Source organism: Penaeus monodon, chromosome 16 (genome assembly GCF_015228065.2).
Source record: "Penaeus monodon isolate SGIC_2016 chromosome 16, NSTDA_Pmon_1, whole genome shotgun sequence".
Classification (NCBI taxonomy): domain Eukaryota; kingdom Metazoa; phylum Arthropoda; class Malacostraca; order Decapoda; family Penaeidae; genus Penaeus; species Penaeus monodon.
In genome coordinates, this window is record NC_051401.1 from 4909733 (window position 1) to 4923486 (window position 13754).

At 40.3% G+C, this 13754-nt stretch overlaps 2 protein-coding genes across 5 annotated transcripts in view; one reads left to right on the top strand and one right to left on the bottom strand.

The window, feature by feature from the left end:
- Positions 1-5217, top strand: part of LOC119582453 — an 18365-nt gene extending 13148 nt beyond the window's left edge. Inside the window, 1 exon segment of the mRNA XM_037930691.1 lies at positions 1218-5217. Within this exon segment, the coding sequence (XP_037786619.1) occupies positions 1218-2068 (851 nt within the window). The 3' untranslated portion in view covers positions 2069-5217.
- A 4280-nt stretch (positions 5218-9497) lies between these two features.
- LOC119583099 (U7 snRNA-associated Sm-like protein LSm10) lies at positions 9498-13339 on the bottom strand. Of its 4 annotated transcripts, none has more exons than XM_037931608.1 (4): positions 13229-13339; positions 10545-10697; positions 10225-10342; positions 9498-9775 (listed from the first exon to the last, which is right to left on the bottom strand). In XM_037931608.1, the coding sequence occupies exons 2-4, from the start codon at positions 10679-10681 to the stop codon at positions 9614-9616; spliced, it is 417 nt and encodes a 138-aa protein (XP_037787536.1). In that variant the 5' UTR covers positions 10682-10697; positions 13229-13339; the 3' UTR covers positions 9498-9613. The 4 variants fall into 4 exon arrangements, with proteins under 4 accessions (XP_037787536.1, XP_037787533.1, XP_037787535.1 ...); XM_037931605.1 differs by having other exon boundaries at positions 10545-10705; positions 13229-13337; XM_037931607.1 differs by having other exon boundaries at positions 13199-13331.
- Between the last annotated feature and the right edge of the window lie 415 nt (positions 13340-13754).

The window sequence follows — 13754 nt, forward strand, 5'->3', positions numbered from 1 at the left end:
CATTCCCTCTTTTTTTCCCCCATTATCCTTACCACTCGGTCATGTGACTCCCCTATGTCTTCTTCAGATCCCTCCCCTCCTGACATTTTTCGTGATACTTCACCGGATTCCCGTTTCCTTACATTCTTCCTGATACTTCGCCACCTTCCCGTTCCCTTTTCTCACTCCCCTGATTCATCTCCTCATACTTCACCAACACCCATCCCTACCCTTAGTACCCATTGATTGTTTCATATTGGATCTTCAGCAGTTTTCCTTATACAGTGTTCCTCTTCCTTCCTGAGAGAAACAGATACTCTCTATTTCATCCAGTCACCCTATACCCTTAACCCCTTCTTCTTTTACTAATCCCCACCTTACTCCATTTGCTCCCTCCCCTCTTTACCCCATTTCATGACCATATTATCATATAACGCCTTGTAATCTTTGACATCTAACTCATTTTATCCTAACCGTTAACTCAGTTTTACTCTCTTTGCCACAATAGTTTGCCATAGTACTATATGACTTTTGATGTCTAGGATAATTTATTTGTTTTAACTATTAACCATTGACGATTTATTATAGCAGTGAAGTTCAACAATTTTACTAACTACACGTTAAGGGGGGGGGGAGTAAGTTCATAAAATCCTTAGCTGTAGTCTCTTCATCAGAGTCTGAGTCATACATTTTAAATAAAGATGTCTTGGGAAAAGAAACAGGGATGATGATTCAAGTCATTATAGTGTTAGTAAAATTTTGACATTTTTCATGTGATGGTGGGGTAAACCTGATAGATCTTGGGTATTTAGCTGATAATCAGTTTATTCACTTGATCTGATACATCTAAAGTCACAAGGAAATTGTTTGTACTGTGTGAAGTCTTGAGTTAGCAAGTCATGTAGAAAATAGATATATTCTGTTATATTGTTTACTTTATACAGTGATAGGAATTTCATTATTTTGTAAATAGTTAAGGTATTAGTAATGTCAGATGAATACTGTATTAGATGTGATATAGTTGAAATAGCTAATAAGCAATTATAGTATACTTTCCAGTTTTGTAAATATCCTTAAGTCAGATGTTGGATATTTTTATGAAAAAATGTATCATGTTATTGAAATGATGAACTGGAGATGCTGCTCATTTTGTTGCTGAATTGTGTGGATGGTTTCATAAGCTCTTGTATTATTAATATTTATTATTATCCTTATCCTTATCCTTTACACCATTTCAGAAATATCCTTAGGGGAAACAAGCTCAGGAGCCACAACACCTTATATGCTGCAGATCTTCCACGACACAGCCGGGTCAATGCAGTCCCCATCTGCGTCGCCATCAACACAGCCTTCCCTTGCGGCTTCAACTGTACCAACTTACCCACCTCCCTCTTCCCCTTCCTTCCTGCCGCCGCACTCACCGGTCCCCTCTGTTGTGCCAGGGAGCTCAGTCATGCCACACTATCCACAACATCCTGCTGTATTTCCCAATGGTCCAATGCTAGTCAACGGAGGAGTCCCTTACCGAAATCAGTATCCCCACGCAGGATCACCAGCCTGGAAGCCAGTAGTTGCAGGTAATTTGTATGTGCCTCAGCATGGTATGCCTGTCCACATGCCCCAAATAAATGTGAGTCCGCCTAAGAACGACAGCGCAGGGCAGGATCCACCAAGTTACAGTGAAACCATATTGAAGAATCCGGGTGGTGCTATGGGAGGGGCGTGTCCTGTGTCTCCACTATTGCCCCAGGTTTTGGCCCTAGATATAAATGCCAAGTCCTCGGGCAATACAACCACCAGTTCAGTGTCCTCAGAAAGTGACTATGGCAGTTCTGAATCAAGCATGATAGCCACCACCACACAGAATTTGGGTTATGTAAATGGCTACTATAATGCTGGAGGTGCAGCAGCAGCGCCAGTTATCCCAACAGTAGTCCACCCGGCAGCCCTTGCCTATAATGACAACAACCCGGGAGTTGCAATAACTCCCTTAATCACCGAACTAGGTATGAAGTCAGCTGAACAACCTACTCTGTCTGAGTCTTCCCCCAAATTGCCATCTGCTGTTGGGAAGAAATCATTCTTATAGTTTGCAGGAAACTAATGTTTTACTGTTCAAATTCAGCACTTATGCAGTGCTCATATCTAGTTTACTAAAGCTTTTTAACAGATTTTATTTATATAAGAAATTCTTGAAGTTGCAGAGACATTAGAAATTTAAGACATAGAAGTTTAAATAAAAAAGTTTTATTTATATAGATGTTTTAAAAAATCTTTATTTTAAACAATTGATTTCAGATGAATAATCTGTAAAGCTAAGGGATTTGTAAGGAAGGTGGAAAGACAACAGATACTGAGCAGATACATGTATAGTAACTGATTACCAGTTATGGCACTGTTTCCTTCCTATAGTTTAATACATACTTCAGCTATTTTGATAAAAAATATATACATATATTAAAGCATGCTACTTTTATATGTGCATTATTCTTTTACTAAAGCTGACTTGAATATTAGAATGTTAGGTAATCAGGTAAACATATACTCATACCTGTTACTTTCATTTACTTTTTTATGCATAATTAGCATTAAGAAGCATTAGAATCTGTCAACCAAACTGCTAAAGCTACCATAGCCTGCTTGACTACCTAGTTCACCTCGTTAGAAGTTTGAATCCTGGAAGGGCAGATGTACATTCTCTCGTCTTTGCTTTTCAAGCAATAGCTTGGCTTTCTTTGTCATGAACTTATTCAGTTGCATTGTTATAAGTCCTAGATTCAGTCCTGGAGTGAGCTGAATAATGTCCTGTCTTTGTGTATATTTTTTTTTAGCTGTTCTAAGTATACATTAAGGTCAGTTTTATATCCATTAGAAGCAATTGCTTTTGGAAGCTACGGAGACTTCTTTCTTTATAGATTTTGAGAAATATGGCGAGTAATCTTGTTATTGAATTATGTAGAGCAATTTCTTCATATAATTATGTATAGCTGCGTGTAGCTTATTTACATTTGTAATGTATAGAAATTGATGTGTATTTTATCCCTTCGTATATAATTTGTTATACTTTTATATAAATTCATTTTGTGCAGGTTACGAAATGCTTTTTTGTAATAAACTGTTAAATCAGTCTGCTAGGTTTTGAGATAAAGGACTTTACCTTTTCTCATGTTTGATAAATGAGCAATGTTGTAATGTCAAAAGGTGCTTCCTTGATTTTTGGTTTGTTTGTTTGTACAGCAGTGGTCACATGAAATGGTTTGTTATGGAATTATTTTTTGTTATAACTGGTATAAGATTTATACTGAATAGGATTTTATTCCTCTGTGAATCCGTTTACAAAATCGAAAGAGGAAATGTGGAACAGTTAGTGGAAAATATAATAGCAAGAAAGGGCTAGGTGATGTAATGTGTTGTAGAAGGGGTTGGGGGTAGTACAAATGCTATTAATTTAGGACCTTTGACCTTATTGCAATTTTTTTTTTTTTAATACTTCGTTTTCTCCTCACTTGTTGCCTTTGGTGACATTCTCATTCTGCAACTTACATCATGCTTGTATAGTGCGATGCAAAACAATATTGCATCACAGGATCTGTTTCTTTGACATTAATTTTCACCTAACATTTGTAAAAGGAAGGGAATGATTTATGAATAAATTATAATAAACTCTGTTATAGTTCCTCCAGTTCTACTAAGCAGGTACTTGAGCACCATTTTCATCAGAGAATGAAGATTGTTGCAACGACTGATTATGTTTCTGTAAAGAAGGGTGATTGATGTAATATTATGGGTCTGCAGGAGCTGGAGTTGCTAGATGGGAAATGAGTGGTCAGAAAGCATGTAAGATGGTACTGAAGCACTGTCTGCCATCCCCCTAATCTCAACAGCCATGTTTGGTTAGTGTCTGTTCACTTCCTTGAGTGAATATGTAAAAGTAATTTGCATTCTCTGATCTCAAATGGTTAGTCATGGTCTTCTGTAACCTCTGCTCATACAATATGTTTGTGCCTTCATGACCATTACCATCTCCTTTCTTTATAAGGAGAAACGACTTTACTTCACACTTGAATTAATCAAGGTATAACATCATTCTGTTTGGTAGATACCTGGTTTGGAACCAAGTTATAAACAGAATTCTGTTTGGTAGATGAGTCTGACAGTGGTTGGTCACACAAGCAATGGTGCAGGATAGTGTTGAACCTGTCTTTAATCTGTCAGGTGCTTTTGTTGTATGCCTCTGATTTTCATTTCCCATTCTCAACCACATTTGTTTTTTATGAGTGTAGATATATTTGCCTTTAAAATGCTCATTAGATTTATTGTAGGTTATTAGTCTGAAAGGTCTGTAAGACCATATTGATTTCACATCAGTTGTAAGTACAGTAATATTTATACTTATAGTACCAGTAGACTTTCAAGGAAAATATATCTGCATCTCTATCTACTGTACATCCTTCAACTATCATCAGTTAGTTGCACATTATTGTATTAGACATTTTTCATTCCAGTGGATAATTGTACAAACCAGACAGTAGACATGATTTGTGAATAAGCCTTTACATTATACTTGCATATGATGTTATATTACAGAATAGTATACTCTTTTCTTTTATAATTGGTTCAGAATTTATATAATGACCGGGCCAATAATGTGCTTACCTGCCGGAGTCCTATTAGGTCAAAAAAGTTATTCAAGTAAAATGTATATGCATGAGAACTGGGTAATTTAAGAATATTCATAAAACATTTTTTGGAAGTTGACAACCAGCAAGGATTTATACTTATTAGCTTAGCATGTGTAGGATAATAACAACTTTACTACAAGAGGGATCATGTATACACCCTTAAATTATTCTAAGAATGCAGTAGTAGTAGTTTTGTTTGGAAATCTGTTCCTTTTCTGGAGTTTATTGGACTTTAAGGTATTTTATAAACCAAAATATAACTTTTAGGGATTTGTGTTTTGTTATGAGACAAAAGTATTCAAACATTTTCTGTGATACAGACATGAAAGTCAAGTATGTCATATTCTTTTATAAAAAATTGTCAGATAGCTTTAGAATTCATCGGTGTGTTTTGCTTTCTGCACAATTCTTCAAAGTTGGGTCTCGCAAAACTGAAATTATTGCTCATTTGTTTTCTTTTGTAATATTCGAGAAAATATATTTGTAAGTGCCAAATAATAAACCTATATTGTTACTGTGTATACATAATTTGGCTAAAATAAAATGACTATATGAACCTACAGTTTCCTTTACCCTTGTAATGTATTATTAGAAAGCAACCTAAGTAGTTCTTTTAGTATGATACACGCATGGCAAATTCATAATTCATCGGGGAAGAACATATTTTAAATGACAAAACGAGGAGGGGAGAGAGAGAGAGGGGGAGGGAGAAGGAGAGAAAGAGGAGGGAGGGAGGAAGGGAGAGAGAGATGGGGGGGGGGAGGAGAGAGAGAGGGGGAAAGAGAGAGAGAGAGAGAGGGGGAGGAGAGAAGAGAGAGAGAGAGAGGGAGGAAAAGAGAAGAAAAGAGAGAGAGAGGGGGGGGAGGAGAGAAGAGGAGAGAGAGAGAGGGGGGGGGAAAAAGAGAGAGAGAGAGAGAGAGGGGGGGGGAGAGAAAAGAGAGAGAGAGAGGGGGGGAGAGAAGAGAGAGAGAGAGAGAGAGGGGGGAGGAGAGACAGAGAGAGAAAAGAGAGAAGAGAGAGAGAGGGGAGAGAGGGGGGGAGGAGAGGAAAAGAGGGGAGAAAAGAGAGGGGGAGGAGAGACAGGAGAAGAGAGAGAAGAGGGGAGGAGAGAAGGGGAGAGGGGGAGGAGAGAAGAGAGAGAGAGGGGGGGGAGAGAGAGGATGAGAGAGAGGGGGGGGGAGAGAGAGAGAGAGAGGGGGGGGGGAGAAGGAGAGAGAGGGGAGAGAGAGAGGGGGGGGGAAAGAGAGAAAAAGAGAAAAGAGGGGGGAGGAGAGAGGGGAGGGGAGAGGGGGGGGGAGGAGGGGAAGAGAGAGAGAAGAGGGGGAGGGAGAGAGAGAGAGGAGAGGGGGGGGGGGAGGGGGGGAGGAGAGAGAGAGAAGGGGGGGGGGGAGAGAGAAAGAGAGAGAGAGAGAGAGAGAGAGAGAGAGAGAGAAGGGAGAGAGAGAGAAGAGAGAGAGAAAAGGAGAGGACGAGAAAGAGGAGAAAAGAGAGAGAGAGAGAGAGAGAAGAAGGGGAGAGAAACCCGGGGGAGAGAGAGGAGGGGGGGAGGAGGGGGGGGGGAGGGGGGGAGGGGGGGGGGAGGGGGAGAGAGAGAGAGAGAGAGAGAGAGAGAAGACAGGGTGGGGAGGGAGGAGGAAGAGGAGGAAGAGAGGGGGGGGTAGAGAGGAGAGGAGAGAGGGAAGAAGAAGAGAGGGGGGAGGGGGAGAGAGAGGAGAGAGAGAGAGAAGAAGAGAGAGAGAGAGAGGAGAGAGAAGAGGAGAGAGGAGAGAAGAGGGGGAGAGAGAGAGAGAGGGGGGGGAGAGAGAGAGAAAGGGGAGGAGAGAGAGAGGGGAAAAGAAAAAGGGGAGGGGGGAGAAAAAGGGAAAGGGGGGGGAGAAAAGAGAGGAGGGGGGAAAAAAAAAGAGAGGGGAGAAGAAAAAGAGGAGGGGAGGAAAGAGGGGGAGGGGGGAGGGGGGGAGGGGAGAGGAGGAGAGAGAGAGAGAGAGAGAGAGAAAAAGAGAGAGAGAGAGGCGAAAAGCGGAAAAGAGAGAGGGCGAGAGAGAAGAGAGAGAGAGAGGAGGGGGGGAGGAGAGAGGAAAAAGGAGAGGAGATGAGAGAGAGAGGGAGGGGGGGGAGAGACGAGAGAGAGGAGAAGGGGGAGAGGGGAGAAGGGAGGAGAAAAGGGGACGGGGGGAAAAAGAGAGAGACGGAGAGGGAGAGAGAGGGGAGAAAAAAGGGGGGGGGGGGAGGGAGAAAGAGGGGGGGGGGAGAGGGAAAAGAGGGGGGGGGGGGAGAAAAGGGGGGGGGGAGAGGAGAGAAAAGGGAAAAAAAAAGAGAGAAAAAGGGAGGGGAGAGAGAGAGAGGAGGGGAGGAGAAGAGAGAGAGAGAGGAGAGAGGAGAGAGAGAAAGGGGGGGCGGAGAGAGGGGAGAGAGAGAGAGGGGGAAAAAGAGAGAGAGGGAAAAAAAGAGAGAGAGAGAGAAAAAAGGAGAAAGGAGAGGAGGGGAGAGAAAGAGGAGAGAGAGGGGGGAAAAAAGAGAGAGAGAGGGGGAGAAAGAGAGAGAGAGAAAGGGGGGGGGGGAGGATAAAAGAGAGAGAAGAGAGGAGAGAAAAAGAGAGAGAGGGGGGGGAAAAAAGGGGGAGAGGAGAGGAAAGAGGGGGGGGGAGAGGAGAAAGAGGGGGGGGGGGAGGAGAGGGAGAAAGAGGGGGGGGGGGAGAGGGAGAAAGAGGGGAGAGAGAAAGAGGGGGAAAGAGAGAGAGAGGGGAGAAAAAGAGAGAGAGGGGGGAGAGGAGAAAAAGGGGAAAGAGAGAGAGAAAAAGGGGGGGGAGAGAGAGGGAAGAAAGAGGGGGGGGAGGAGGAGAGAAAGAGGGGGGGGGGGGAGAGAAAAGAGGGGGGGGAAAAGAAGAGAGAAAGAGGGGAGAGAAAGGGGAGGAGAGAGGGAGGAGAAAGAGAGAGGAAAGAAAAAGGGGATAGAAAGAAGGGGAAAAAAAAAAAGAGGGGGGAGAAGGAAGAAGAAGAAGGAAAAAAGGAAGAAAAAAGAAAGAAGGAAAAAAGGGAAAGGAAAAAGGAAAGGAAGAAGGGGGAAAGAAAGAGAAGGGGAAGGAAAAAGGGAAAAAAAAGAGAGAAGAGAGGAGAGAGAGAAAGAGAGAGAAAAGGAAAAGGGGGGGAAAGAGAGAGGAAAAAAGCGGGGAGAGAAAGAGCGAAAGAGGGAAAAAGACAGGAGGGGAGAGAAGAGGTGGGAAAAAAGAGAAAAGAAAAGAAAAAGAGAGAGGAGGAGAGAGGGGAGGGAGGGAGGGGGGGAGAGGGGGGAGAGAGAGAGAAGAGAGAGAGGGGGAGAGAGAGAGAAGAGAGAAGAGAGGAGGAAGAGAGAGGGGAAGGGGGGAGAAGAGAGAGGGGGGGGGGGAGAGAAAAAGAAAAGAGAAAAAAAAGGGAAAGAGAAAAAAGGGGAGAAAAAAAGAAAAAGAGAGAAAGGAAAAAAGGGGGGGGAAAAAAAAGAGAAAGAGAAAAAAGGGAAAAAAAAAAAAGAGAGAGAAAAAAAGAGGGGAGAGAGAGAGAGAAAGAGGGGGGGAAAAGAGAGAGAGAGAAAGAGGGGGGGAGAGAGAGAGAGAGAGAGAGAGAGAGAGAGAGAGAGAGAGAGAGAGAGAGAGAGAGAGAGAGAGAGAGAGAGACCAACCATCTGACTGACCTCCAATATATCTATTTTCCATTTACAAACATATTCCATAAGTAGTATGGCTGCCTTGATAATGCGAAGTACCCTTTCTTCCTCGCATCTGATAACCACTATTTCTCGTCCTAACCTTGCCCAACAGTTATAATAAATTACACTTACTTTTCCGGTACTACATGTTTAAAAGGCAACCCCAATACAGTCCTACCTAGATTATGCATACCTTCTTTCACTATGGGTTAATAGGTGATATAGTCTAGGCATAATTTTCCTTAACAGCATTAATGACAGAAAAAGGGGGAAAATTGAAAGAAAAAGAAGTGAAAGACAAATCTACATCAAATTAGACAGATATTACAACATTCAAGACGAAAACCAGTGTTGAATAATGAAAAATAAAACAACAACAATGTATACAGATTAGAAGCTACTCTTTTTTTGAGCGAGCCGATCTCTCACATGGGAAAATCTAAAACAAAATGCATACCTTGAAACAATTTTACCATTCATATATCAGAATGACAATTGATAAATAAACAATCACCTGATCTTCAGACACAGTTTACAAATACTTAAGAGAAATGTAATCAAAAGAAATGGAAGCTGGTTATCAATACAGAACATGTGAAAAGGTTGCATACTGCCAAAAGAATGATTTTTTTTTTTTTTTTCTGTTTTGGTTTGATATTTTAAATTGGTAAGCTTAAAAACATAGTAACTCTTTCCCTTTGGGTGGGCAAGTTTTACCTGCTAAGTACACTCAAATAAACCTTGTTAATTGCAAACATCTAACCTAAAAAAAGGAAGAGAGAGAAAGAGAATAAAAATAAATAATGAAAAGAAAAATCCTGTATTCTTTCAAATTAGTTCTCATAAGTGAGAAAAGAAAGAATGGTAAAAGTAATGAAGAAATATCCTATGAGTATCACAGATTTGTGTTACATGACAAGTAATGGTATTTTTTCAGTCATGCAAATTTTCTCCTCAAATTTCTTGTAAAAATGCCATATGATCATATTTTACCAAACAATAATACAAGTGAGGAGAGAGAGAGAGAGAGAGAGAGAGAGAGAGAGAGAGAGAGAGAGAGAGAGAGAGAGAGAGAGAGAGAGAGAGAGAGAGAGAGAGAGAGAGAGAGAGAGAGAGAGGAGAGGAGAAGGGAGAGGAGAAGGGAGAAGAGAGGAGAAGAGAGGAGAGAGAAGAGGAGAGAGAAGAGAAGAGAGAAGAGAGAATGTAACAAAAAAAAAAAAAAGATGCAGGAACTGCACACAGAAGCTTCATCTCGAAGTGGAACTTTACAAGCTTTACGTTCCTTCTTTACTTCCCCCGGCTTGGGCTTCCTGTTCCCGCCGGTATCTTTTGAGCGTCTGTTGGGTTCTCTTAAGAGCAATCTGAGCCTTTTTGGTGACTTTCTTGTGCGTTTGGTTTGGCAGGACCTTATTCTCTATCATCTTCATTATGTCAACCTGTAAGGCACAATCAAATATCTATACTTAAAGTGATTTATATATGGAAAATAATGACATCTCTATTTGAAATGATTTATATATGCAAAATAATGAGATCAATTTCTATATGATTATGAAAATGAAAAAAAACATTAATATGCTGATTTGCATATGTAAATTCCTTCCCTGAAAACCGATTGGATTCTTTCATAACGAGGTCTTCAGATAAGAGAAACTACAGGTCTTATATCTCTCCCTTGCTTTCTCTCTCTGTTCTTTATCAATTCATAAGTAAACTACCATGAATTAATAATATAAAATAAAGTTTAAAAAGCCACACAAAAATATAAATATATACTAGCACACACAAAACAGATAATCTCGGAGTGATGATCGAAACAAACTACAAATATAATGCTTCGTAAAACAGTACAAGTGAAATCCACTCTGCATCTTAATGACCTCACCTGATCTGGAATGTGTATATATCTGATCCTCCGTCCTGACACGTGGAAATTGTCCAATTTCAACATCTTTCCATTTCCATCTGTGTATCTCACTTCGCTCATCTCAATATTCATTTTCCTGTCATAGAAACATTAATAAATTTTACTCTAGTAATGATAAGTTTTAAGAGTACTTTTCTGCTAGATAAAATCAAATCACATATAACTTCCAGCTGGTAAATACAAGAAAAATATATTAACTGACAGAATAAAGTAAATAAATACACAAACAACTCAAAAAGAAGAAGAAGAAGATAACAACTACATCAAATCTAACTCACACATCAACATCAACAATCCTTCCGCACGCAAAGGAATCATTATGAAGCTCGACAGTTGTCTTCCAGCCTTTTAACCCCATGGCCAAGCAGGCAAGCGTGTTCAGTTCCTGCTGGCGTTCTCGCGCAAAGAGACTCATTCTTCTGACGTCTTACCTATAGGGCTAGTTAGGTATAAGACATTATAACTGATAAAATTTCAATATGAAAAAGATAACTGACTCTGGCTGATACATGCTAATAACCTAAAAAAAAAAAATAATAAATAAATGAAAGCAGCTTTTCCTTCAACAAAGGCCAAGGACATGAAATGAGTCTAATATGCTTCTCTCCGAACAAGCTTTGAATTGACATTAATTTCAAAGGGATAACATAAATTTCTTGACATTTTAATTTATAAATTACTAGAGTAAGTCACTGAATGAAGTCTACTTTTTAAAGTTAAAGAGATGTTTATTTTTAACCAATGTGGAAGTAGTAGCAGTTGTAGGATGAGAAGAAGGATGAAAATGTGGTGAAGAGGGAGGAGGAGAGGAGGAGGAGGAGGAGAGAGAGGAGGAGGCAGAGGAGGAGGAGGAGGAGGAGGAGGAGGAGGAGGAGGAGGAGGAGGAGGAGGAGGAGGAGGAGGAGGAGGAGGAGGAGGAGAAATAGTAAGAGGAGGAAGAGGAGAAGAAGAAATAAGAAAAAAAGAAGGAGAGGAAAAAGAAGAGGAAGCTTAACTGGTATGAGTATTACAAGTAATATTAGTAGATGATGATGATGATGATGATGATGATGATGATGATGATGATGATGATGATGATGATGATGATGATGATGATGATGATGATGATGATGATGATGATGATGATGATGATCATGATGATGATGATGATGATGATAACAAAAAAAGAAAATAATGAAAATACTACTACTACTAATTCATGCTGATGAATAATGAATAATAATAATATTGAATAGTAATAAAATAACTAGAAAAACTAACAATAATGATGATAATGTTTAAAAATCATGTAATTTGTATCACCAAAGTATTAATCTAATTTAAGAAAGATAAATATTAACAGAACAGTAAATTTATGACAGGACAGACAAACACTGCACTAGCACTGTTATATGTTTTTCATCTCTGGTAAAGACAAGTCAACAGCTGCAACTAATTAAAATTTCTGGACTGACTGCTTGTAACCAAAGTTCGGTAAAATTTACTGTTGTACCCACTGTGACTCAAGTAACCACTGTGGCTACATGCCTGCAGTGTCCGGCAAAGGTCAACTGACCTTCACCACATATATCCTGGCAAGATAGAGCCTGGACTATAAGCTCTATCTGGCTATAATGTAATATGGTGGAGGTTTCTTGGCATTAGCTGGAGTGCTGCAGGTGTGTATAATTGCCCTATTTGCAACAAGTATATAATTAAGTTTTACCTTTAGACTTTAGGCTGAAATCATTTATGGAAAATTACACAGAAACATTAAGTCTTATGTTGTTATCATAAAGAACACAGAAGACAATGTATACTAAGAGGCCTAAGTACGAAAAATAATTTGCACAAGATTAAAACCTCAAAATTGCTTGTAAAAATCTGGGGATCTATACACTGAATCCTTCCATAATCCCCTCATTTTGATCTCAAACAATAACCAAGCACATACATCCAGGTAAAATACGGCTTCTAAACCTGCCTGGAGATTCATCGTCAAACAGCTAATTGTCCTCAAATACACGTGGCAATGGCTCTTTGGTATTTGCCGGAGAAATAGACACAGAGGCCATCTCACTTGATGTGACCCTAATGTAAACTATTACTTTCATGGCTATCTACCAAATATCATAAGCATTGGTAAATATTCAGAATATCTTTGCATACTGGTATTGATGGATTTTTCTCACCCTCTACTACTCAAATATATAGAAATTATGCCATGGAAACTCCTCTAATTCCCACAATCTTGGCACCAATAGCAGGGGAGGGCATGAATGGTACTGGGGAAATTGCAGGGTAAAATATGAACAGGCCTCATATACAAAGAATTGGTCAATAGATAATCAAATGTAGGGGGCAGTACTCCCACCAAACCCCAATAAGGGGCTGCTGCTCCCCAACCCCCATCCTGGAAAACAAAGAATCCATCACGCATGTACGGCAGGATAGAGTGTAGGACAGACTTGGCATCAGGTGCTCCTACATGTCAGTTGTAGGCTCTACCCTGCCATGAATACGCAGAGGATTCTTTCTCTGCGGGGATGGGGGCGAGATAGCCCACCAAGAGGGGGGGTTGCATGGGCACAACATAGTAACTGATTCTGTGTATATTGTTAATATTTTTTCCCCCTACAAATTCCCTGGTACCTTCCATGACCTCCTCTGTTATTGAAGCCAAGATTGTGGGTATTAGACGGGTTCCGCGGCAAATGCCCCATATATATTTGGATACTGGAGGGTGACAGGAATCCATCGCCACCAATATCACCATAATCATGTCATGCGAAGGTATAACGAATATTTACCCAGATACTGTGCATGTCGGGGAGAAAAATACCCTTTAATAGCAATTCAAATGGTAATAACTTTATTCACACCATGCACACTAGAGGCTGTTCTATTCAACCTTATTTTCAGTCACAGATTAAGTACTTTTCACACTGGTTACCTCTGTCGTCCTTCTAAGAATGTCTGTCACCCATATATACATATACTTCTTGGTTTTCTCTCCTCTGAAGCCCAAGAAGAGACGTCGCTGGGCGTGTAATTAGAACAGAATTTCGCAAAAGTAACTTTGAATGTTGTTTACTTTTGCATGCTGTAGGGATCGTGTGTATAAAATGCAGGAGTAACTTTTTTTTTTTATACAGAATAACTTAATATATGCTAGTTGACGTCAAAATATCTATACCGAAAATATACTTTTAGAAGTGACTTTAGTATCAACAGGATAATATTCAATACTTTAGCCTCACAATCCTTCGAAGTCATTGGGGTCTTTTGCAGGAATTGCAGAATTGCACGGGAGGATAAGGGAAAGGGGGGGGGGGGGTTACATAGCATGATGAATTGCACCCACACAAAAGCGTGAATGGAAATATATGTGAGCAATTTAGGCAGAGAGTTTTTCTTTAACTCGTAATATCTAAGAACACTGGGTCTCTACCTACTGCTTGATCTAGTTTACAGGATTAATCGACATAAAAATGCTAAAGTTGGCTCCT

Excerpts from the sequence above, each read along its gene's own strand:
- LOC119583099 (XM_037931608.1), bottom strand. The coding sequence starts at position 10,681 with ATGAGTCTCTTTGCGCGAGAACGCCAGCAGGAACTGAACACGCTTGCC. Across the intron at positions 10,343-10,544 it reads AGGATTGTTGATGTTGATGT|GAAAATGAATATTGAGATGA; the intron begins GTGAGTTAGATT and ends TTTCTATGACAG. Across the intron at positions 9,776-10,224 it reads ATATACACATTCCAGATCAG|GTTGACATAATGAAGATGAT; the intron begins GTGAGGTCATTA and ends TGTGCCTTACAG.